Source organism: Rhineura floridana, chromosome 1, assembly GCF_030035675.1.
Source record: "Rhineura floridana isolate rRhiFlo1 chromosome 1, rRhiFlo1.hap2, whole genome shotgun sequence".
Classification (NCBI taxonomy): Eukaryota; Metazoa; Chordata; class Lepidosauria; order Squamata; family Rhineuridae; genus Rhineura; species Rhineura floridana.
Window position 1 is genome coordinate 266750246 of NC_084480.1, and position 26138 is coordinate 266776383.

Below are 26138 nucleotides of genomic sequence, written 5' to 3' on the forward strand. Positions count from 1 at the left end.
ATACTTGGAAGCAGGAACCACAAAAATAGGGTCGCCACCTTAAAATATTTTAAGGGGATATGTTCCCAATTTTATATACACACAGGCCTTTAGACTTCAGAAGTCTGTTTACTTCATATCAGCATACAAAATGACTATGAATTTAAACTTTTCAAGCTTTCCCAAGTGACAAGCCATTTTATGTATTTTTTCATTCTATTCACATCTTATTTGACTTCATCTACTTTATTTGTTCAGCTTTGCAAAATGTTTGCTTCTTGTTTATTCTTCTGAATGCATCTCAGGTTTTGCTGTCTTTTGATGTTCCTTCCTCTCTTTCTTAGACACACTAGCTTTCTTCACCCATTTGCTACCCATTTAAAATTCCCAACTGATATCTACAGACATATCTATTGGCTTCCATTTTTTTATCCCTCACTCCCTCAACCAAGATCTTAGTTCATTCCTGTACATCCCCTAACTGGTGCCCAATATTTCTCCCAAGATCCCCATTCTAGTTTCTCCTATCCTTTCCCTTGCACTTGATCACAATTCTGTGCTCTTGTCATTGTCAGAACAAGCCCCCATATCTCATTTTCGTCACCAAAGCAAGTCAAAAATGGAGTTCTTAGCAAGTTCCCATAAAAACAGTATACTGTGGCTTCTGTAGGGCCAAAGCAGAAATCAGAACGCTTAAAAGCAACTTATTCCAGTGTTCCAGGTGCTAGCACAACCATAAGTTAGCAACCCAGTCTTCAATATGAAAGCATGCTTCATGTTTGGGAAACAAATGAAATGACAATACAGATGTCACTTATTTCCTGTAAGTAAAAGTAAATGCACAGTAGATGTGTACATAAAAGTTTTATTTCTGTGTTAATGTCTCCTGCATTATATGCAAGATCCTTTTAAGTGAAACAAAATCTGTAGTAAAATAACAAAATACAACAAAATATAACAGAACTTCATCAAGATATTCATCTTATAATTAAGAGTCAAAACTTTAGAAACAAACATAAGTATTAACACATGCTGTCATTTTCCAACATGCATGTTTGACTGCTGCAGGTACATTCTACTTATATATTTAATTTAAAAAATGGCAAATGCACCTAAGAATGAAAAAGTACCAAAATATCTCTAACATTTCAAAGGTTTAAAACCATTTATTTCTCTTTTTTGCTAAAAGCAACACAAAAGCAATTAAATGAAAGATTCAACCAATACCAACTCCAGTTTGTACTACTTACCAGAGACCTACATTAAACCTTGGTACTGGAGGCTTTGGTACCATTTAAAAAGAAAAAAACAAGAATAATTTACATACCTCCTGCAAAGCAGCAGATCTTTTAAGCATAATAGATGAAGACATAGAGTCAATCCAGAGAACTGCAGCCAATGTTTGTGTGTATACTGCAGAATCTTTGTTCCACCACTCCCCAGCCCACTGCTATCCCTTGTCCCCCCCCAAAAGCTACTCCAGAAAGTCTGGGGACTCTCCAGAGAATCTTCCAACATAGCACAGGAAACTGTGGCCAGAATTGGAAAATCCAGGCAGTGCTGATGCACACACACAACTCTTTGGATCTTGGCATACTGGTTGTAATCTGGAGAGCACATTTTAAATACACCTAAGTGCTTGCGGATACCCAGCAGGACATGTGACTAACACACATACTACTTAAACAGCCATCAAGGCTTGAAGTAGCTTGTTCAGGTGGCTTGAGGTGGGTGGACTGTGATTAAAAAGAAAGAAAAGGCAAAAAGGCCATGGTAGGAATGTTAGGTTAAATTAGCCTTACTAGCTAATCACATTCACTTAACTCCTTTGTGCTTCAGGTAAGGAAATCCTCTAAAGAAGCTTACTTAAGAGAGAGATCACACCAAAACCATCAATGCCAAAGGGAGATCCAAACTAGCTTCTCACATTTTGAACAGGAAGCATAATTCTCTTATCAACAGAGTTGATCTGAAAAATGCTAAGTTTTCAAACTGGATAAAAACTTTGTGTGCCTATAAAAGGCAAGGTGAATATTCTACATATAAATATTCATTTAGAATAATAAATAAATAAACTATGATAGGGGGCCTTAAGCTGTATTTAAGTATGCTAACATCAGAGATTGCTTTACATACCACACACAATATTAAAACAAGGAAATTCATTTTTAGAGTTCTTGGTGTTATGCGGTATCAGGTTTCTTTCTAGTAATTGTGTTACTCCCTGCACAGCAACAGTTGATATCAGTTAACTTGTGAACATGCCATCATTCTATTTGTCATTTTACATACAGTGCATATGATGCTCGCTCTTTCCATCTCTCATAGCAGCAAGCAGATTCTGCTACCATCTATAGCAGCACACCCAGGAGTGGAGAGGAAGAGTGTCAGATTTATAAATAGATAACATCTACAGTATACAGTATACAATTCTATTTTCCTGTCAGTATTTAGGTTGACAGCACACCATTATGTTCTGCAAGAAAATAACTAAAAAAAGCTACAACAAGAGCAAAACCAAGACATTCCTTCAAATCAGACAAAAATAAGTGCAAATGTCTAAAGCAGGTAAACTGAAGCAAGTGCTGTAACCTGTGAAGGTTAGACACATGGACAAATCTTAAATTAAAAAAGTCTATTTTCATTTTAAACAGTTTTGTAATTGAGTTGTTGAGGATTCCAAGAGCAGCTATAAAATGTTTTTGAGCCAGTTCACAGCTTCAGAGCAAGTAAGCATAGCCCATCCTGTCATGGGGGAGTGCGAGTGTGACTTGAGCTGTACAGAGAAAGAGGCAACAGCAAGTTCTGTGACTGTGGTAGCAATTCTTTAAGCACGATTACAGGAACAATTGCAACTGTAATCTATCTACAGACCAGTTCACACCAACATCTCTCCACATGAAAGCACAAAATGTGGCAAAGGTAGGCCCATAGCTATTCATGTTGAGAAAAATGACTATATGAACAAACTCTTCTTTCAGATGTGTAATGAAATGCATTGGTATTCAATTCCTGTATAGGGCTACAAGATAGCAAGTCTTCATGTTCTGTCCCTCCACAAATGTATCCTTTTAATAACCCAAGTCCTGGAATACTTGTAGTATAACTCTGGTGAACTTTAAAACTACTATGTAGACCAACATGATTTAAAAGGGAATAGTGCAATCTTAAGTAGATTAAATGCAAATTCATGTATTTCACAGCCTGTAATGTTGCTGTTATTCCATGCACCAAAGTTAAAATTTGTCCTCTCATTTTAGCTGGAGCTATGTACCAGGAAAACAACATCAGCTTCTAGACAACCTGCATACATATAAATATCTACACATTGAGGCTGCAATCCTGTGAAATGTTTGTGCTCACATAGACCCACTTCAGGCTTGGTGTTTGCAAAGCATCCCAAATACTTCATGCATCCTGCCATTGCAGCTGATTCTCCATCACCATCCTTCATAGAGAGAACACTCATTCTCCCTTTTACTTCTTTCACTGTGAAGTTTACACTGCTCAGGAAAAACAGGAAGTCAATCCTTCTCTGAGATGTGCTTACGCTCAGCCTGGTGCTTCTCCAGGACCAAACCACAGTACACTTTCCTTTATTCCTGCTTTGATTTGATTGGGAATAGTAGAATGAGATAATCTGTAAATATCTCAAAGACATCCTTCATCCATCAGACAGCTCAGGGGCCACAACTACTGCAATCTGTTTCCTCAGGTAAATTATTATGCATTTGTAGAGATTGAGACAAGTCAGAGGACTTGCTGTAAAAGACCGGCTCAGCTATGCTTCCTCTCTTTTTCCAGTTTGTTAACTTCTGCCATGTACAGTGTGTCACAACACTTCCACAACACCACTAGCTGTGATACCTCGAACGATAATGGGTCTTGCTCTCCTTTCCCTCCCTAGCCCATTTGTAGAATCAATGGTCACCATAAGCTTGCTCCTGGTTTCCCTAACACACATTTCTCAGCGCTCATGGAGTAGGATACTCTCATCACTGTCAAACGGCACAATCGGCAGCTGAGAATATGAGAGTCACCTTTTAAGAGACTGGTCCTTTACCCGCACAAACTTTTCACTTTCCTTGACCTAAGGAGAGCCCTTGTATCGCTTCCTTCATGGCAGAGCTGTACCAGGATTAATCCCACTTCAGCGTCCTAAAAAAATACAATAGACACTGATTTTTTTCTTATTCATAATGTCCAATTGTTATAATCTGAGACATTCTTACATGTCCTACCAAAATGAAGGCAGTGCATGAAGGCCCAAAGACTTAAAACGCTGGAAGGAGAAAGGGTGTTCAAGTGGCACGTTAGTTTTAGACTCATCTGTCAAAGAAGACTCGGGACCTAGACAGGACTGACAGGTCTCTGCTTCAGATTCATAGTGTCTGGATATGGAAAAGTAGGCTAATGGGGGAAAAGAGGGATGTAGTTAATCTCAAAAACTAGCAGAATGGACTGAGTTTGAAAACACTGCACACGGTTGAGGTTCAAACAAAGAGAGTGGAAGAGCAGAGGCCAACAGTGCTTATAGTTGTCATCTCTGTGGACTGGGCATTATGGTACTACCCTTTCTCTCCCCTCTGCAAGCAAGAGCAAGTTTGTCTTGGCTTCCCCATGGGTTTATGTTGCTTTGCAAAGCAGCGGGAATATGTGGGCACTTGGTGAGATTGCAGCCTTAAGCTTAAAATGAAAATAAATTAAAACACAAACTCCCTTCCAAATTTACAAAAGCCTTCCTGTTCCCACATGCTGTACAATACATTCAACAATGGTCTCAGTTTGAGATTTATGAATACTGATGCTTTATCCTAATAAAAATTCAATTCTTCCCTTTAGCTACTCTTATTAGAAGTACCATTCTCAAATAAATACATTTAACACTGTCGTTAATTTTGTGCAGCATACCTAGTACTAGTAGTGCAATCGTCTATTCTTCCTTTAGTCTCCTTTCTTTTGTGTTTATAAAAAATGCTACATAAGCAAATGAGCATTTAAGCAAAAACATTTTCAAAGAGTTGTGTAATGTTTCTCTTTCAAAAATCACCAAGTACCTGTAAACCTACTCTATATTAAACGTTTCTTTAAAAGGAGAGTAGAAATATATATTCTAAAGAATAAAAAATAGCATAGAGAAAAAAATAGTCATTCCTTTCACCATTTCCTTTAGAGTGTTCTTTTAAAAGACCATTTAAATTTGCTTTTAAAAAAAAAGGTTCACAAAGAAACTTAAGTTCTCCTTTACAAAGCGACTTCAACTCTAAAAAAGTATCAGTACACATATCGCTGAAAAAAGATCTCAGCGTAAAGTCCTTAGTAAAAAGAAAAAAGGTAGATCGGTACATTTTGAGAAAATCACAAGATCAGAGCCCTTGAAGAGCTGCCAGTAGCTGTATAGGTGCTCAGGTATCTTCTTGCTTGCTCAGTCATAATAAGCTGATCTTCTGTCTTCCCATAAACAACAGCTTCCCACTCACAATTGGCCTGTAACACATTGTCCAACTTACAGTTACTTTGAATGAATCAAACTTTATTGCTTATAGGCAAAGGGTGGCAAATTAATAGTAATTACACCTTCGTCTCCTCCCCACTGCAGCCTCCTGCTCACAGCCAAAATCTACTCTGGAGGGTTGGGAGGGTACAAGGAGCAAAGGGAAAATCCACTTGAACTACATTGGTGTTGCCCAGAAGTCCTGACATCCAACATTAAAATTAAATATATCACTTAACAATAACAGTTCAATATTTCTTGGGTTTACTAAGCAGTCCTAAGACAAATTCCTGTTTTCAGCCTGCTTATTTGGAATATGGGAGTAATGATACTTGCACACTTTACTAGCTTGTGGCCTTCAAATGCACAGTAAGTGATAGATACTGTGTTCACCATTCTATTCACAATAAGAATAGAATTTGTAAATAACCAACTTTATTACCCACAACTTGCTAAATGTGAGTGGACTTGCCCAGTGGTCCTGCCCCCATATTGAACAAAACATCAAGAGGGAGAGCCTACACATGTATAGTTGTACACCTATAGGTTCTCTTAACCTACATTCCACTCATGGATGTTAACACTGGGGCCAGAACGCACATACATATTGGATGTGCACATAGCATATCTATGGAGATTAGCATTTGAACTATTCATAACTGTCCTGCCTGTTCTCATTTTTCTGCAGTGTGGTTCTAGGGCATCATCAGCATTATACTATGCTGCCTACTGAAATCTTAATGTTATTATTATTTTATTATTATTATTTATTTCATTTTTAAACCGCCCATAGCTAGTAGCTCTCTGGGCGGTGTACAAAAACAGAGTTAAAATACAATGTTACAGTAAAATCCATTTCAAATAACAGGAGAATTTAAAACATTCACATAAACATTAACATTAAACATTAAAATGCCTGGGAGTATAGCCATGTCTTAACCTGGCGCCTAAAAGAAAATACCGAAGGCGCCAGGCATATCTCCTCTGGTAAGCTGTTCCACAATTCAGGGGCCACCACAGAAAAGGCCCTAGATCTAGTAGTAATCCTCCGGGCATCTTGATGAGTTGGTACCCGGAGGAGGGCCTTAGATACTGAACGAAGTGGACGGGTAGGTTCATAGCAGGAGAGGCGTTCCACAAGGTACTGCAGTCCCACACCATGTAAGGCTTTATAGGTCAAAACCAACACCTTGAATCTGGCTCGGAAACAAACAGGTAGCCAGTGCAAACGGGCCAGGACAGGTGTTATATGCGCGGACCGATTGGTCCTCGTCAGCAGCCTGGCTGCCGCGTTTTGCACTAGCTGTAGTTTCCGAACTGTCTTCAAGGGAGCCCTACATAGAGCGCATTACAGTAATCCAATCTAGAGGTTACCAGAGCATGAACAACTGAGGCGAGATCGTCACTGTCCAGATAGGGGCGTAGTTGGGCGACTAAGCGAAGATGGTAAAACGCATTCCGTGCCACCGAGGCCACTTGAGCCTCAAGCGACAAGGAAGGGTCAAAAAGGACACCCAAACTACGAACCTGTTCCTTCAAGGGGAGTGTAACCCCATCTAGAACAGGTCGAACATCCACCATCTGGGCAGAAAAAGAGTTCACCAACAGTGTCTCGGTCTTGTCTGGATTGAATTTCAGTTTATTAGCTCTCATCCAGTCCATTATCGCGGTCAGGCAACGGTTTAGCACATCGACAGCCTCACCTGAAGAAGGTGAAAAGGAGAAGTAGAGCTGCGTGTCATCAGTGTACTGATGGCAACGCATTCCAAAACTCCTGATGACCGCACCCAGAGGCTGCATGTAGATGTTAAAAAGCATGGGGGACAAAACCGATCCCTGAGGGACTCCACAATGGAGAGTCCAGGGTATCGAGCAATGTTCCCCAAGCACTACCTTCTGGCGACGATCCGCTAAGTAGGAGAAGAGCCACTGCCAAGCAGTGCCCCCAACTCCCAACTCCGCGAGCCTCCCCGGAAGGATACCATGGTCGATGGTATCAAACGCCGCTGACAGATCAAGGAGAATCAACAGGGTCACACTCCCCCTGTCCCTCTCCCGACAGAGGGCATCATACAGGGCGACCAAGGCTGTTTCAGTGCCAAAACCGGACCTAAAACCGGATTGAAACGGATCCAGATAATCGGTTTCATCCAAAAGCGCCTGGAGTTGGGTGGCGACGACCCACTCCAAAACCTTGCCCAAAAAGGGGACATTCGCCACCGGTCTATAGTTGTTCAAAATATCTGGGTCCAAAGAAGGTTTCTTTAAAAGAGGTCTCACTACTGCCTCCTTAAGACTACCAGGGACTACTCCCTCTCTCAAGGAGGCATTTATCACCTCTTTGGCCCAGCCGGTGGTTACAGCCCTGCCAGCCTTCACCAGCCAAGATGGGCAAGGGTCCAGAGCAGACGTGGTCGCCCGCACCATTCCAAGTACCTTGTCCACTTCCTCAAGCTGCATCAACTGAAACTCATCCAATAATAAAGGACAAGGCCGCGCTCTGGACACTTCAATGGATTCAACTGTCATAATGTCAGAGTTCAAGTCCCGACGGATGCAGTCAATCTTATCTTGGAAGTGCTCCGCAAATTTGTTACAGCGGGCTTCCGATATTTCCTTAGTATCAGGAGGGCCAGAATGTAACAGCCCTCGTACCACCTTAAATAGCTCCGCTGGGCAGCAAAGAGATGATCTAATAGTGGCAGCGAAATAAGACTTTTTCGCCGCCCTGACCGCTTTTACGTATAACTTAGTGGAAGCACTTACCAAAGAATGAATACCACTGTTCTTAAAATTATACAGAGGGTTCTGCACTAAAATCTACATGTGTACTACTGAACTTAAAATTAAGCCTCCATATTTATCTTGGTTAATTCTGAATCTTTAATCCAAACAGATATATTGCTAGCATCTTGCAGGATAAGCTGCATCAAGAACCCACATTTGTATCCAAGTTGATGAACATAAATGAGACAATTTAGGAAGTAGCCTTTTAAAGAGCTTGTCGCCAAACAGAAAGGAGCACAATGTTAAGAATACAGACCTGAAGTGTTTTTTCTGTTTTGACATTTTTTGAAGTGCAAGTATTCAGCTTTTTTTTCATTGCTACATTCAGCTTTGTTGAACTAGAATCCTGTTTCTCGGGAGTCCTATTGCCTCTATTGTCATGTATTTCCAATAATGGTATCATCAGCAGTGATGTAGTATAAATATTTTCTGACTATATTTGCAAAGAAAAAATATATATAACAGTGACTTAGCTGAAGAATTAAAAAACGACACAGTTAATACAAACAAGAAGATCCAATAAATTCATCCCTAGCAACTCTGTGAACTTTAAATGCGTTAAGCATCCTTTAAAAACTAGCATACTTTGAATTAAGTAGTTTTAACAATATGACTTCGAGGGGGATATAGTCACCTTAATTCCAACTATAGCTATAAATATTTTATGGATTTGGAGAAAAGGGCATTTGTATCACTAACATGAAGGCTTTCTAGCAGAAAAGCAGCCTAGAAATATTAATTTTAAAAAACCAAACATGTTCAATTTGCCACAATCAAGAATGAGGTAAGACTACTGCTCTCCTCACTGTTAGAAATCTTTACTGGCAGTAATGTTTTTAAAAGCCAATGTCATACTTTGTTGTGTTACTTATCAATAGTAAAGGCTCCAAATAATTATTCAAACAAATTTGTTTACATTTTACCTTAAATATTTGTGTATCACAAAGCTCACCTGTACATCTGAAACATTGTCTTCTGTGAAAAACTGGGCACCAAGCTCTTCTTTTTCCCAAGGATCCAAGACTAATGACTTCCTGACTTTCTTTGCAGAAGGATTCTGTAAGCAGCATGTAAAGGAAAGAAAAGCAATTGCTCCTGCAATTCCAGAGTTCTAAGCATTTTTTATTTCATTAACGTATATATTGCTTCATATTTCAACAAAATCTGAGCAATTTACATCATATCACAAATGAATATAAAAATGTACAATAAAAATCCACATTTTAGAGCAGCAGAGAACAATTAGGTAGGATATCCTCTTCAACCTTAAATATAAACTAAAGTAACTAACACAGGGAGATCATAATAACGATTTGCAATTCCAAATTACAGAAATATAACAGAGACAATCAGCCAAATATACAAACGTATATTTATAGATAAACACAGCACTCTCACTTCTCCCCAATTTAAGCTCACAATGAAAGGTGGGGCAAAATTATACTCCACACACATGGAGCTCTCTGCTCTCACTAGGGAGCACTCACAAACATTCCTGCCTCTCACAATACCACGAACCACAAAGAGAGGGGGTGGCACCCTCACCCTCTGCATATCCCAAAAGGGTGCTTTGAAAAAAGGTAATGTAACTTACCTCTAGTTTGCAACCCTTATAGAAAGAGTCCTCTTCTTCCTTGAAGAATATATCTGTTCCAGTTTCCTCCTTTAAAACCTCTCTGATGTCTTCTTCCAAATAGGCAAGTGGCTGTGACTAATCAAACAGTTAAAATGGTAGAAGACACCAAGTGAGAAGCTGATGCCTTTTTTTTAAATTCCAGTGCTCATTCTGATTTCTACAACAGGAAGGCTGAACCCCATTTACACACTACAACGTTTAACTCTGCTTTATAGTCATAAGTGACCATTCAAATTATATAAGTACCCATTCAAAGAACGAAGAAAGATGCATACAAGTAAAGACACGAAATACAAGTTTCCCCTAAATATCAGAGTACAACGCACACTACTTTAGAAACATTTCATTCCAATGCACAAGCAGTTCAGCTGTGGGACTATTTAATTTATGGAGCATTCAGAAACACTTTAGCACACTATGAGAAGAAATACTTACAAGCAAAATATTTCAGTAAGACTTCTGTAACTACAGATTATGTAAGGTCATACACAACTGCACTTCCTTATGTAGTAGCAGAAAATATTGCCATTAAGCTTTGAAGTTTTGCTTTCAAAGCAAGGCAGATGAAGTAGAATTACTTGGTTTGAAGCAAAATGCCCTGGTCCATCCATGTCTCTTGAATGAACAAAAAGTATTTCTTCTAGTATTATCACAGTACAACTCTGTGTTTACAGGAGTCCCACTATATTTATATTATTATTATTTCAATTTCTCACCACCTTTCACCATAAGGCAGCCTTTCCCAACCAGTGTGCCTCCAGATGTTGTTGGACCACAACTCCCATCGGCCTCAGCCAGCACTGCCAATGGTCAGGAAAGATGGGAGTTGTGGTCCAACAACATCTGGAAGCACACTGGTTGGGAAAGGCTGCCATAAGGTCTCAGAGGGGTTATACCAATTTTAAAAGCCCAGTATTAAAAGCAGTTTAAAACAAATTACAATCACAGGAATAGGGTAGCTCCTAATATATATACATATTTCAGATGTCAAAGGTCAGGGCAAAGTGTTCAGCAGAGTTTACTTATTGGTCAGTGTGTATAGGACTGTAGCCTTGGGCTGCAGTTCTAAAGTCACTCACCTGATAGAAAGCCCCATTTAACTTCATGAGGCTTACATCTGAGTAACTGTATACAGAATTGCCCTGCTAGTCATTATCTGTTAAATAGCATAGTACAGATGTGCAATTTTCATGTGCTGTGTATTTTTTTCATCAAATGAGCTTTGAACATATTCTATTTTATTTATTTAAAATATTTTAGGTCAGTTTTCTGGGCACATGCCCACCCAAAGCAAGTAAGAACCCAAAAGCTATGTAAAAAGAATATGAAGCAAAATACTACATACCACAATTTTCAGAGGACCATATTTTTTTTCCTGAGCAGCTAAAGCATTCTTAAATGGAGTAGGAGTCCTTGGTGTTGTACCAAGTAGAGATCTTCTAATAGTAGGTGTCCTAAAACTATGCAAGAACCAAAAGTTATTTAAGCAAAGTGTTACTAGTTAGATAATAAGAGTCAGTCATTTTAGGCAAAGGTTTATTGGAAAGTGAATCCACTCCCCCCTTTCCTTTGATGGTACTTGCAAAGTAACTCTTCAGTACTTCTGGACTTATTTTTTCTATATGTATAAAAAAGTAAGTGTTATGCTACAACTCACTTGGCCACAGACAGGCAATGCTAAACAGACTGCAGTATGACCTAGCCATGCTGGGCTCAAGGCTGGCAGGGGGAAGGGGGCACACACTGGGGTAGAACAGGAAGGTGCCTGGGCGACCCAGAGAAGAGGAGCAGGGGAAAGGTGCCTGAGCGACACAGGGAGAGGTAGGGGGGAAAGTGCCTAGGCAACACAGGGACGGGGAAAGGTTTGGTTCACAGGGGCACAGCCCCTAATTGTCATGAGCTATGCTAGCCAGGGGTGGACTAATGCACAGCGGGGGGGGGGAAAGAAGAGCTGAACTGGGATGTCCCAGCCAGGGAAGGACCCAGCAAGGGGCAGGACGTCAAAGCAGCCTCCATTCTGGGCACTGACAAGCTATCTCCAGCCGTCCCAGACACCCCCCAATCAGGACCCCTGGACCAGCCCCTTACTCCTCCTCCTCCTCTGCTGCCACCACCAGACAGCTGTTCCCCTGTAGACGGAGAAGACGGGACTGACACCGCAACCCCACCTTTGCCCAGGTCTAGGAGGCGGATGCAGCGGGAAATTCAACAAACCCAGCTGAAGAAGAGTTCACGATTATGTGCCTGCCTCCAACCATGACTCAGGGTACATGCAAGGGGGGGACTGCCCAGCCCTACTTAAGCTGGGTGAAGGGGGAGGGTTAGTTGCTGAGTCAACATCTTTATGCCGCCAAGTTGTGCCTAGTTAGTTAGCACCCCCATGACGAAGAGAATGGAAGCGAGTGTCAGAACAGGGGAGGACTACCAGAGAGCCTTTGAGTCTGTGTTGTCAGAGCTACAGAACCTCGGAATTGAGATCCAGTCCCTTCGGTCCGAGAATCAAACTTTGTGCCTCCAAGTGACTCAGCTGGGGACTCAGGTGACCACCTTGCAGAAGGGGCAGGCCCCGTTCCGCCTGTGCCAGCACCTTGTATCAAAACTCCTGTGGGGATGCCCCTCCATCACAGCGAAAAGCCACGTTCACCACGTTCATTGCCCAGTGCAAGCTCTACATGCGAGTGCGGCAGTTGGAGTTCCCTAACGACTCCTTGAAGGTGGCCTTCATCATCAGCCTCCTAGAGTGAGAGGCTGCCCAGTGGGCCACCCCGCTGTTGCTCCAGAATGACCCCATGCTAACCCCTTCATTGAAGCCATGGCGGAGATCTTTCGAGACCCCCAACAGAAGGCCACCATGTCCTGCCAACTGGGAACCCTGCGGCAGGAGAAAAACTCTGTCAGCACTTACACTAACACCTTTCGTATCCTGGCCCAGGAGATGAATTTTAATGAGTCCACTTTGATATACTTATACCATAATGGCCTCAGCAGTGAGATCCTGGATGAGTTGGTGTGCACCCCGCAACCAGACACATTCCCAGAACTTGTCCTGCTGTGCCTGCAGATAGACAGTCGACTTGAAGGTGCATAGCATGCTTTCCTAGCATCCCCCCCAAGACCAAGAAGGACCTACAGCGATTCTTGGGTTTTGCCAACCACTACAGATGCTTCATCGCTGCCTTCTCCAACAAGACAGCACCTCTAATAGACTGTTTAAAAGGGACTGGCCCCTTCCACTGGACTGAAGAAGCCCAACAGATGTTTGAGCAACTGAAGTTGTTGTTCTCCTCAGAACCCATCCTGCAACACGCCAACTATTTGTGGTGGAATTGGATGCGTAAGATCAGTGCTGTTACAACCCACCGAAAAGGGGGGGGGAGCTGCTTCCCTATATCTACTTCTCCTGAAAGTTATCTAGCTCGGAACAAAACAACATCATCTGGGAGAAGGAGCTGCTTGCCATCCGAGATGCATTGGAGACATGGCGCCACCTACTGGAGGAAGCCCAGCATGAAGTGGAGGTCCACACAGATCATTGGAACCTCAAGAGCCTGCAATCGGCCTGCAAAGTTAAACCAATGGCAAGTGCACTGGGCACAATTGTTCGCAAGATTTCATTTCCACATCAGCTACATTCCCCAGACACAAAATCACAGGGCCAATGCCCTGTCTCACAAGCCCAAATATCAGGATACCCGGCCTGAACCCTCCTTGTGTCACATCATACCCCTAGACAAAATGGTAGCGGCAGCCTGTCCCAATCCATGGGTTGAGGAATTGCGTACAGCACAGGAGCAAGACCCATATGCCCAGGTGCGAGTGCAAGAGCTACAGTACCCCCACAAGACCGCCCCCTGGGCTTCACCCAGCGGGGAGGGCTGCTCCATCACTTTGAAGCCATTTACATTCCTCCAGGAGAGCTACGGGCCAAGGTCCTACACCAATGCCACGATGTTCCAACAGCAGGCCATTTTGGGGTGTTTAAAACCTTGCAGGCGGTGTCACAAAATTTCTGGTAGCCACAAATGAAACATGACATCAAGAAGTACATCCACTCCTGCTCTACTTGCCTGAGAGCCAAACACACCCCAGGACACCTGGCCGGATTACAGGAGCCTGAGGATCTTTGGCAGATGGTCACCCTGGACTTCATCACGGACTTACCCCCTCTCTGAGGAAAGCCACTATTCCTGGTGGTGGTGGATGCCTTTAGCAAGATAAACCATTTCGTTCCCTGTGCCAGCATTCTGACAGCCCGAGAGATGGCACAATTGTTCATCCAACACGTGTTCCAGCTACACAGGCTCCTGTCCAGACTCATCTCAGACCAGGGCCCCCAGTTCACAGCCCAATTCTGGCATGCCTTATGGCAGCTCTTGCAAAGCGAACTAAAACTGTTGTCATCACACCATCCCCAGACGGATGGGCAAACTGAGAAAGCGAATGTCACCCTGGAGGAGAACCTCCGCTGCTATGTGAACTACCAGCAGGACAATTGAGTGTCTCTATTGCCCCTGGCTGAGTTTGCCTACAATAACTCAGTTCATGCCTCTACCCAGCAAATTCCCTTTTTCGCCAACTTTAACCACCCTTGAGTCTTCCCCCAAACCTACCTTCTTGACAGAACGAGTGGTGACGGAGTTTGTTCAAGAGTTGCAGGTGATGCACCAGCTGCTACAAGAGCAGCTGACAAGAGCTAAGGCCATTTACAAGAGAGTAGCCAATCAGCACTGACAGCCCGGCCCTGAAATACATGTGGAGGATAGGGTATGGCTCTCAACTCATTATCGGCCTTGCCATAAATTGGAAGCTAGGAGGGTGGGACCCTTTGAAGTAGAGGCTCAGATCAATCCGGTAGCATTTCGGCTTCGCTTGCCCGTTTCCATGAAGATACACCCTGTGTTCCACCATCCCTTGCTAACTTTAGAGAAAACCCCAAACCCCTACCGGGCATCCAATGCCCCCCCACTGCTGATCATCGTCGATGGAGAGGCAGAATACGAAGTGGAACAGATCCTAGACTCCTGCCGACATCGAGGGAATTTATCGTATTTCATCCACTGGAAAGGCTTTGGACTGGAGGAATGAACCTGGGCAAAGGTGTCCAATGTCCATGTGCCAGACTTGGTGAGAAAATTCCATGACGAATACCCTGAGAAGCCCAGGCCGCCAGGATGGGAAGGGACCCGGCATGGGGGGGGGGGATGATGTCATGAGCCATGCTAGCTGGGGTGGACCGATGCACGGGGGGGGAGGAAGACTTGGACTGGGATGTCCCGGCCAGGGAAGGACCCAGCAAGGGGAAGGAAGTTGAAGCAGCCCCAGCTCTGAGCATTGACAGGCCATCTCCAACCATCCCAGACACCCCACAAGAGGGACCCCTGCACCAGCCCCTTACTCCTACTCCGCCACCGCCAGACAGCTCTCCCCCTGTAGAGGGAGAGGACGAGACTAATGCCAAGACCCCACCTTTGCCCAAGGTCCAGGAGGCAGATGCAGAGGGAAATTCAACAAACCCAGCTCAGGAAGAGTTTGTGATTACATGCCCGCCTCCAACTGTGACTCAAGGTACACACAAGTGGGAGGACTGCCCAGCCCTACTTAAGCTGGGTGAAAAGGGAGGGTTAGTTGCTGAGTCAACATCTTTATGCCGCCAAGTTGTGCCTGGTTAGTCAGATAGGGATGCTGAGTTCTAAGTAAGCCACAGGTAGATTCATGAAGTGCACTGAATGGAAACTTTCTCTTACTTCAATAAAAGAAAAAACTACAGCCGTGTCTGAGTTCTTCAAGTTTGGGCAAGACACTTTTTTTTAAAATCACATCTGCCAGCCATTTAAAATCAAAAATCAATTCCTATACTTACCCTGCATTTTCTTTTTGATCTTTGGGCGTCACTTCTTTATTATGCAACGGTGTTGTAATCAGAACTTTTTGGCCACAAATTGGAGTTGATGTAAATGCAGGATTTTCAATGTTAAACTGGTCATTTCCAGAGCAGGTGTTGAAGAACTGCACATAAAACAACACAAATTGCTCCAAGTAAGTTGATAGTATTCTCTCAAATTCTGAATTTGCTTACACAGCCTTTATTGTTCTAGTTTTGCTTTTATTATTCAGACATACACGCACACTTATGAGCCGTCCATCCTGTAGCAAGACAAATTCTCATTCAGCATCATGCAACTCTGGAAACTTCGTAACCAACACAAGACAAGTCTTCAACGTGTTCTTAAAATAGAAGTTCTCAATTAAACTAAAGAAAAATATTTATCCACAAGGATGATTCACTACCCTTACACCAGATAAAAATAATTGTATCCAACTACATTTTACACAAAGTAGAGCCACTGAAATTAATGAACCCGTTAGTCATGTTTATTCATTTCAATGGGTCTACTCTAAGTAGGACTAACATTGGATACAACCCAATCAGTTAAAATCAACATCGCCAATCGTCTTCACAAATAACAAGGAGTACCTTCCATTCTACCTTGACATTTTGCTGAACTTTTTGAGTCACCATCCTCATATTTTCAGTGATTCTCTATAAAACCATTGTTCTAAATCCATGAGTCTGTGTTGGATTTAGGCAATTCAGACAAGACTGAAAATAAAACTAATACGTACAGAAGAGCTGTAAGCCATTTATACAGCCAATCTTAATTTCTGCCACAAAACAACTCAAGACAAGCCTGATTCATTTCCAGTTAAAAAGTAGAGAACCAATGTATTGGGCAGGGAAGAGATGCATGTTTAACTACATAATTGTTTCAAGTGAACAAAATAGTTGATCATCTTCTACTGATTTATAGAATGTAGTAGAAGGCATAGTCTGATCTATTCAATAAAACCAAATTTATTATTAAATTAGTTGTAATAGTTGCATTTACCTGGGAAGGAGAAAAGGGTAGTGTTTTCACTGGTGTTTGTTTTAATGCAAAATTGGGACCGTTGTTACATGAACCATCATTTTGTTCACTGACTGGTGACTGTCCAGTTCTAGGTTTCTTCTTCTTGCGCAAAATAGTTGGAGGAGAACTGAACTTGGCTGCACTCGGGGATGTTGACTCTTCTTCGTCACTTGTTTTTTTGCCATCTAGTACAACACTTACATTAAATTGGCACTCCATGGCCCCAGCATTGTGCTGAATCCGCATTAGTTTTACTGGAGCTTGACTGACAGGGGAGGTAGCGGCATCAGAGAGGTCAAAGCTGGTGACATCACTCCATGCTACAGGATCCTACAATATCCAAATCACATGGGGCAGGAACAAAAAAACAATCTGCCATGTGTTTAAAGGAATAGTTATTTCAATAGAATTGGACTAACTTTATCAATGGCTTGACCATGCACCACAATTCTAGCATAAGTTGATACATTTTAACTTTAGTTCTAATATGCATTAATTTTAATTCAGTATCCTAATTTTCTCTCATCTTATTCCAGAATTTTAGTTCCTAATTCTGCATGGTTTTTCTTCACAAAAGCCAATAGTTAATATTGAAGCTCTATTACTATGTAATATTCACTATACATACAGCAAATGCTACACATTGTACTAACGTTAACATGGATTTTTTGTTTCTAGTTTTGCATATTATGTAAACAACTATTTATTAAGGATTGAAAATAAGACAATTCAGACTTACAGACTCAATGAGTTCTAGTGTCTCTGCAAATTCAGGTATGGTCTGTAGGGATGACAATACCGCATTTGCCTCCACAGCCAAGTACTTGGTAGGAGAGTTCTGCTGAACTGTTGCAGCCTGGGGTTCATCCATACTATAAAAGTCATTTGTTTGCTCCCCAAGGCTATTTAGGGTGTTTGACATACTGTCTTCCATGATGAAGCCTCCAGACCAGTTAGAAAAATTTCCAGCTTGCTAAGAATACAAAAAGTGTTGTTGCTTTATTGAAATTAAACATGAAAGATAAATCAGAATTACGACACAGTATTTCAAAGAAAACCAAGTTGACATGGTACTTACTGTGTCCAGTTAATTCTTTTCTTAGAGCTGCAGTCGTATGCACACTTACTTGGGAACAAGCACCCTTTAACACAATAGAGCTTATTCCCAAGTAAAATATGTGTTAGATTGCATTTCAGTCAATTATTTTGTTTCTGCCTATTCTCTGTACAAATTAGGATTTGGTGCAGATCAAATCAGGAGAGGAGCAAAAAACCAACATCAATTTAACAAAATATTCCTTAGCATAAACCACCATTTCTATGTTAATCTAGTATTTTTGTATTTGGGGCCAATTCACACAGTCTATAATCTATACTCATTCCCAGTTCTTCCTGTGTGAAATATGTACACATCTTGAAGCCTCTTGTATCTTAGGGACTAACCACATATTGCATTCAAATGTCTGCAATATCTCTTTTAAAATTATGCCCCAATGTCTTTATTTCTTTAAAAAAATGTATTTTATGTATTCTTACAATCTTATTTAAAAAAAATTTGCAAATTGCCCTGTGACATCCAAATAATCTAAACAAATATATGATAAACATCAATATTTTAAAAATATGAACAGATTATCTCATGGCCTTTCCCTAGGTATTATGGGCGGCGGTAATGCAGCCGAAAGCTCTGCTCACAGCCGGAGTTCGATTCCAACGGAAGGAGGAAGTCGAATCTCCGGTAAAAGGGGTCGAGGTCCACTCAGCCTTCCATCCATCCGTGGTCGGTAAAATGAGTACCCGGCATATGCTGGGGGGTAAAGAAAGGCCGGGAAAGGAACTGGCAATCCCACCCCATATATACGGTCTGCCTAATAAACGTCGCAAGACGTCACCCTAAGAGTCGGAAACGACTCACACTACAAGTGCGGGGACACCTTTACCTTTTATGGACTGGGTGTGCACTAATCTGCCCAACACATATTTTCCTTGTTGGCAGCAAAGAATTAATTTTCTAATTGTCTATTTTGTTGTTGTTGTGACATGTTATATATGTGTCCACCATTCTTATTTGAATTGGCTATGTTCTGGTGATGGCTTGTCATGAAAGAACTGCTCCCTGAGGCTGAGGGGAAACTAGAAATTTCTGAAAAATACAACAGCGCTATTCTGCCTTCACCCACAAGGTGGAGTTCAAATCCCACCTGAGATCATCTTGCATGGGAAAAATTCTTTATTTTAAGCAATGCAGATTTGAAATGGTGGAATTAGAACAGAGAAATGGCAGGAGAAGTGGCACACAATGTTTCCCCCACCAGCCACTTCTTCACTCCAAATTGCTCTCCCTCTCAAAGCGGCTTTTTAAAATAAATAAACTGAAAGCCGGTGCTCTGATACACACATTGCACACAAATGTGTCCTTAGCTCCTTAAACAATCTAATCTTATTTAGGAAAGTGTTCCAGTTTCTCCATGTATGGTCAAAATATTTAATTGGAACACCTATTGATAATGCAATACCAGTTTCACTGCCAGGTTCATATTCAGTAAGATATGTCGGTATTTGATCTGTAGAAGAAAGTATGCTGAAAGTCAAAGCTGTCCATAAACGTTGACACAACTAACATAAACACCTAGTTTTCAGAAATTTATTTCGAGACAACATTTTTAATACAAAAACTGCAGGCCTTTATTGTCTCACTCAGCGGTTCCCAACCTTTATGAGTACGGGACCCCCTTTTTAAGCTCAAAAAAATTCCTGAACACCCCCCCACACACACACTAATTGTAATTTTAGCCTCTGTTAATTGAAAAAAATGGTGCATGGCAAAATCACATCTCCAAATATCCCTTTCCATAAAAAGCTCCCTGCAGACAGGGAGGTGGTGCTTTCTTTTCTTAATGCAAAGGTCCAATCAAATTGGGATCCTCCCCCCCCCCCGCTCACACAGTCTGAAGATGTACAGTCCTGTCTCCCAACCCCAGTGGGTTACAGTGTTGAACTAAGATCCAGGTTCAAATCCCCACCCAGCCATGAAGCCCACTGGGTGACCTTGGGCCAGAAAGTCTCTCAGCCTGACCTATCTCACAGGATTGGTGTAAGAATAAAATGGAAAGGGGGGGGCAAACTATGTGTACCACCTTGAGCAACTTGGAGGAAATGTAGGATATAAATGCAATAATTAAATAAATACATTTCAGCTGCAGTATGTGGACCCCAGCCTCACCCAACCTGCTGACCTTTAAATAATAATAATCATCAAGAAGCAGCAATGTAGTCGTGGTGGGGATGCTACATTGTGAAGACAAAAGGGTAGATAAATTGAGGAGGGGGATTAGTGCTTTTAGGCCTTGGGATGATCGCCAGAACTGATGACTTGGTTAGTGTGCACTTGGGGAATAAGAGTGGAGCAGAAGACAAATCAGCCCACACACGCACACAAGCACACCTGCTCTTCGTGCAAGCATTTGCAGGTGTGCATGCATTTGGGCATGTTGGAGGGGGGAAGCCCTCAACTGCCACAGCATCTTGGAAAGAGAGATTGGGGGGCAGTGTAGGTGAAAAAGGGGGGCACTGGCACACACATTTAGCTTCAGAGATGGGAGGTGAGCAAATCCTGAGCTTCCTCACTGCTCCTTGGCGAGATCTGGGCAGCCTCACAAATAAGAACAATTTTTAAAAGGAGATAGTAGTGACTCAGGAGCCAAGAAAGGTAGGTAGGCAGACTGGTTGCCAGGAAGGAAGGAGGAAAGCAGTCTTTCCTTGTAGCCTTGCTTCTTTTTGCTTCACAAAAAGCCCTCTCATCTCGTTCTGAGTAAGGGCATTGTCAACAGCGGCAGTGCAAGGAGACAGGAGTCAGTGATAGTAATCCCCTCTTCTTCCTGGTAGCTCCGCCCTCGGCCTCCTTCAGCATTTGCCAAGTGTTTTATAGGCAGATGCCTGCCCTCAGCACACCTGAAAGACACTCTGACACTTCAGCAAAAGTCCTCTCCTCTCGTTTGGAGCAAGGGGGAGATGTTGTCACTGCAGTGGCAGTGGGGAGCAGACAATGTCCAGGGAGTGAAGACTTTTCAAAAGAATTAATAAATAATTCATTTCTTTACTGTTTGCGGCCCCCTCTGGATTACTTCATGGCCCTGCTGGGGGACATGGTCCTCAGATTGGGAACCACTGGTCTAACTAACAGTTATGAAGAAATGTATAGATTTAAAGCAGATCTAATCATGTAGTTAACGATGAAATATGAACCCCCTTAAATCCTATACTATTTCAGTTTTGGATTAGAATGCCCATTGATCTCTTATGATTTTTTTTGTTCTGCCTGATTGGTTAGAGGGCTTTCCTTGTTTACCCATTGGCTGGTGACAATGTATAATAACTGGACAAAAACTGTATTCTGCACAAGTTATTACTTTCAAGAAAAGAATGGAAATTAGAACTTCAGTATTTGCTGTGGCAGATTTTTTAAAAAAATTAAGCCCTTTTGTTCAAGAAATGGATCCATGGATTCCACCCATGCCATTCCAAACACCATGCACTCTGGGGGGAAAAAATCAATGCTCCTCAATCTGTCTCCAACAAGAATAAATGTAGACACAGGTGTACTTAAAATAATCAGCTAGCAAGTATGACTATATATAGTTCTGTCAAAACTCCACTTGATTAGCAATTCACCTATAGTTTGAAAATACTGGGATTCTAAGGAAAAGCACATTCCTTATGTAATAAAAGGGTCAGTGGCAGAAATAGCACAGGAACTACTGTTGTGCATGCTGCTCCCCTCCACTAACATTTCCTTTGCCTCCACCCACCCCATAATTTAGCAATGGAAGATATGGAAAGCATCAAGTGCATAATGCTTTTTAAGATAGCTGTTGAGCATAGCACATTATATCATTCAAAGCGTCTCTGCTGTGCCCTCCCCCTTATCCAGTATCCTTTGATTCCTGTATAAGCACAGACAATAGGAAAGCAGAATACACATACGGAATCATGAGAATTATAAAGCCATTTGATCATTAATTTGTTTAAAATATGCACAGTAGAAGGATATTAGCCATCACTACAAAGTCAGCAAAAAAAAAAAAGGGGGGGGAGATGCATATTTATACAAACAGTTCTTACAGATAAGACTCTCTTTCTTCTGATTTCATTCTCAGCAGACATAAGTAGCAGCTCAAGTTCTTTTATTTTTTTCTCTTTGTCAGGATCATCATCAACAAATGGCTGCTGATACATACATTCAGGGGAAAACAATCATCAAAAGACAAAAGCGTTATATTTAGGGCGCACTGAAGAATGCTAACAAATGTGGGTCAGAAGAGGGAGGGAGCAGTATTTTTGCTGTTGTTATCAGAACACTCAATCAACTTATAATTTTTGAAAACTGGTAATAGCTGTAGTTTGATAAATTCTACCCACTGCAAGGAACACAACTATCTAATTTCTTGAACACATCAAGAAACCAGGCTAACCTATAAGGCTTCAATAATAAAAGTGAGTAAGATTTTTAAAATGCATGAAACATCTCTGAGATATTCCTTAAGTAGTATTTAGGCATACTGATTAAGCCTGAATAACTACTTTATTTAGTCTCACTATAATTCTAAACTACAAAGCAATCAGTTATTTTCCTGAACTTTCAAAATATGTTAATGCAAATGACACTTTGGGAGGAAAAAGATTGTTAATTGTTTGTGGGTTTATTAAACCATTACAAGTATCAGAATGAGTATCATGCTTTTCTATTCAGCATTGTACTAGACTTCTCATTTAGCACATGGGTTGCTCATGTACCCACAGAGACTTTCCCTGGTGCCCGCAAGGCCCTATTCCACCACCCCTCTCCCTGCTTTTCAAGCTTAATTGCAGCATGTGTAGGAGTGCAATTTCAGAGGGTTACAGCTGGGAGTGGAGTTAACTATCTCCCCTCCTCAGCTGTGACCCCCCATGCCAAAAACACTCCTCACACCACAATTAGTATTCAAAGAAGCCTTCTATTGCGTACAATAAGGCTTTTTTGAAGACTAATTACAATGGTGGAAAGGCAACTGGGGTGATCACAACTAGTGAGGAAAGGATTACTCCTTCACTCCCCAGCTGTAACTTCCTACCAAAAACATCCCCTGCCACAATCAGGCTTAAAAGGAGCCTTCTATTGTAGCCAATCGTTTAAAAATAAACTATGGTTGTGAACAAGCAGAGTGCAAGTGCACACCGCTCAAAAATTCCCAGGGCACTCCCCCCTGCTCCTGCTATGTTGGACTAAATAAGCCAGAGTTTACCTTGATATGTTACCCAGATGTGGGCCTGTGGTTTGTTTCCCCATACAATGTAGGTTATTCTTGGATTACTACTTGTGATTTGCGTGGAGGAAACAAACCACAAGCCTGAGTTCAGATGACATGACTAGCCAATTCTGAATTGTTTTGCCTACAGTATGGCAGCAGTAGGAGTGGGGAAGAATGCTTCAGAAGCTTTTGAACAGCATGCACCAACTCATTCACACTGAAGCACAGCTAGTTTTAAACTATGCTGTAATATGAAGTACTAGCCAGGTCACTGTAGGCCACACAATGCCTGGGGGAAACACAATATAACCTTTGAAATTAATCTTGTAGGTACAATTTTAGCCTGCATAGAATTCTCTCAAAAGGCTCCCCTAGAGGGGCACATTGTTAGGATGTCAACTAACTTAGCAACCCCTAGGCCATGTCCTATACAATCCATCTTTCATTTCAATGGTACTGGTGCTGAATGCAATCCTGGTGGATTGGGCTCTGTAGAGTACAACCTTGAGTAGAATACTTTTGCACAGAGCTTTTAAATAAAATATTTGAATGCTCTTCGGCTAAAAAGAATTTCCATTGTCTTATAACAAACTTAAAAATTCAGCATAATAGCTAGAAGTTACCTGAATGAAATTTGAAGAAGTTGTGACATGGTCTATGCAGCTGCTTTCTGTTGAAACATACTGATATCCTGGGATCTAACAAATCAGAACTGTTCTTTAGACATTGAATACTTTTCAATTTTAGCAAATATTTTCAATTTGAATGTAAATTTTCAAGATACCACTTTGAGACAAAACAGGGACTCAGAGATAATCAAATTATGAAACCCAAATCTGCTCACTTGCATGGAAACAATAGCTCATTGTCTGAGTTTTCTAAAAATGCATGTTGCAGCATCAATGCTGGACTTCTCAAAATTTCTGAAGACATTTCCCCACAAAAAAAAGGGGGAGGTTACCAAAATAGTTTCTTTGCTACATAAATAATAAAAAGCTTTAATACAGAAGTGAGTAACCTGGAGGCCTTGGTAGGGAGAGCAACGTACAATGCACATGCTCTTGGATGAAGCTGATTATGTTGACCCATTTCAGTCTAGGTTCAGGCCCACTTCTGGAACAGAATCTGACTTGGTTGCCCTTCTTTGGGAGAGGGATGGAGGGACTGTTACCCTATTAGTTCTCCTAGATCTCTCAGCAGCTTATAATTTGAGGCAAGGTGTCACCAGTATATAATCACACCTAGCTCAACTTCTCTGTAACATCTGAATCAGGAGAGGCCATGGATGTCCAAAACCATTGCTTGGATGCAGTCATGAGCTGGATTAATAAACTGCAACTGAATCCTGATATGTTTTTACATTTTTTATTTATTTGTTTATTAAATTTATATCCCACCCCTCCTCCCAGAAGTAGCCAAGGGCAGGAATTTACCATCATTTTAGTGTACAGAATACAAATAAATCCTGATATGACAGAGACCCTATGGATAGATGTTCCCAGGTCTGGGAATTCAGTTGTGAACCTGTTCTGAATGGGATTGCACTCCCTTTGAAGAAGCAGGTGAATAATTTGAGATTGCTCCTAGATCCATTGCTATCACTACATGCTCAGGTGACATCAGTGGCTCAGAGCACCCATTTGGCTGATGGGCCAACTACAAGCTTTTCTGGATAAGGATAGCCTTATGGGATTGATAACCTCGCAATTAGATTATGGTAATGAGCTGTATTAAGGGCTACCCTTGCGCCTGATTCAAAAGCTGCAGCTAGTGAAAAATGCAGTTGCTAGGGTGCTTATTGGGACACCATCTTTACACATATTACACCAGTGTTGAAAGATCTGAACTGGTTGCCTATTAGCTAAGTTCAAGGTTCTATTGTTGATATTTAAAGCCATAAACAACTTGGGACCAGGATATATAGCAGACTGCCTCTTCAGGTACAGACCAAGTCCATCTTTAAAATCTTCCAAGGACACCCTGCTCATCATTCAGATTGTCATTCGGTGGCAACACAGAATAAGGCCTTCTCAGCAATAGCACCCACCCTCAGTAATGCCCTCCCTTAAGTAATTCATCAGGCAGAGATAGTAATGACTTTTAAACGCCTCATAAAAACTTTTATTCATCCAACTTTTTCTGGTATCTGACTCAAAGAGTACAGACATATATGAGGTTTTGCTGGCTTCATTGTCTCTTCACCTATGTTTTCTCAATGCAGGGACACACGACACTAGTAAAACTCTGCCCCCTTTTAGCCCCAAACCTCTGACATTGCAACTCCAGCACATTTTATCTTGAAGTCAGCTTCACATAGACTCAAACACTTGTTGGCCATCAACCCATTTTCACTCCAGGTGTGTCCAATGACAGTGCTTTTCTGTAGGCTCAGGCAGACACAATGATTAGCCCAATGCTTTGCTGTGGGTTGTCCTAATCAACAGTGGATAAGGGAGATGTGTTCAGCCATGGGCAAATGTGTTTTAAACTGAAACCAGAGAAAATGTTCTGGCTGCTTTTGAAGCAGCTAGTGTGTCTGCAGCCTAACTTTTTAATTCCCTATTTTGTACACTGCTCCATTTTATTTGTAACATATAATTTTTTTGGGGGGGGGTTATCTAGTTTTTCAGGAAATGTTATGGAATGTCATTTTTAAAAATTGTTTTTATGTAATCGGTTATATTTTGTATAAAGCAGTATTTTTTTAAATAATTAAATAAAACAGAAAACTCCTGTACCTTAAAACAGTTGTGTAAAAGGAGGCATTTCAGCAGGATTAGCATGTTATGCCAGCTACACCTAATGAAAATTTACTGCTCTACATAATTATTAAAGGTACAGGAGCCTTGCTTTCTTTTTCACCTGGCCACCCTAGCCCTTGGCCTAATTAAAATATTCTCTGAAAGAGATCTCTCTTTTCCTAACTCACTGGACAAGAAGGAAGAGAGAGAATGAGAGACAGGGGAGAGGGTGGAGACGGGTGGCCCTGCTCACCACTGGCTTCAGACCCACACACCAGCGTGTACCCCCAACAGATTACCCCTGAC

General features: G+C 41.7%; 1 protein-coding gene across 2 annotated transcripts in view; it reads right to left on the bottom strand.

The window, feature by feature from the left end:
- Nucleotides 1–1044: 1044 nt before the first annotated feature.
- The window catches only part of MYBL1 (MYB proto-oncogene like 1), a 34632-nt gene continuing 9538 nt past the window's right edge, over nucleotides 1045–26138 (bottom strand). The window contains exons 7-16 of one of the 2 annotated variants that reach the window (XM_061600433.1): nucleotides 23715–23789; nucleotides 21926–22027; nucleotides 17544–17777; nucleotides 16784–17134; nucleotides 15757–15902; nucleotides 11242–11356; nucleotides 9855–9971; nucleotides 9213–9317; nucleotides 8517–8693; nucleotides 1045–5466 (exon numbers count right to left, since the gene is read on the bottom strand). In XM_061600433.1, coding sequence (XP_061456417.1) covers nucleotides 5338–5466; nucleotides 8517–8693; nucleotides 9213–9317; nucleotides 9855–9971; nucleotides 11242–11356; nucleotides 15757–15902; nucleotides 16784–17134; nucleotides 17544–17777; nucleotides 21926–22027; nucleotides 23715–23789 — 1551 coding nt within the window. In that variant the 3' untranslated portion in view covers nucleotides 1045–5337. Of the gene's footprint in view, nucleotides 5467–8516; nucleotides 8694–9212; nucleotides 9318–9854; nucleotides 9972–11241; nucleotides 11357–15756; nucleotides 15903–16783; nucleotides 17135–17543; nucleotides 17778–21925; nucleotides 22031–23714; nucleotides 23790–26138 lie in introns of both variants that reach the window. The other variant, XM_061600424.1, reaches the window with a different exon arrangement.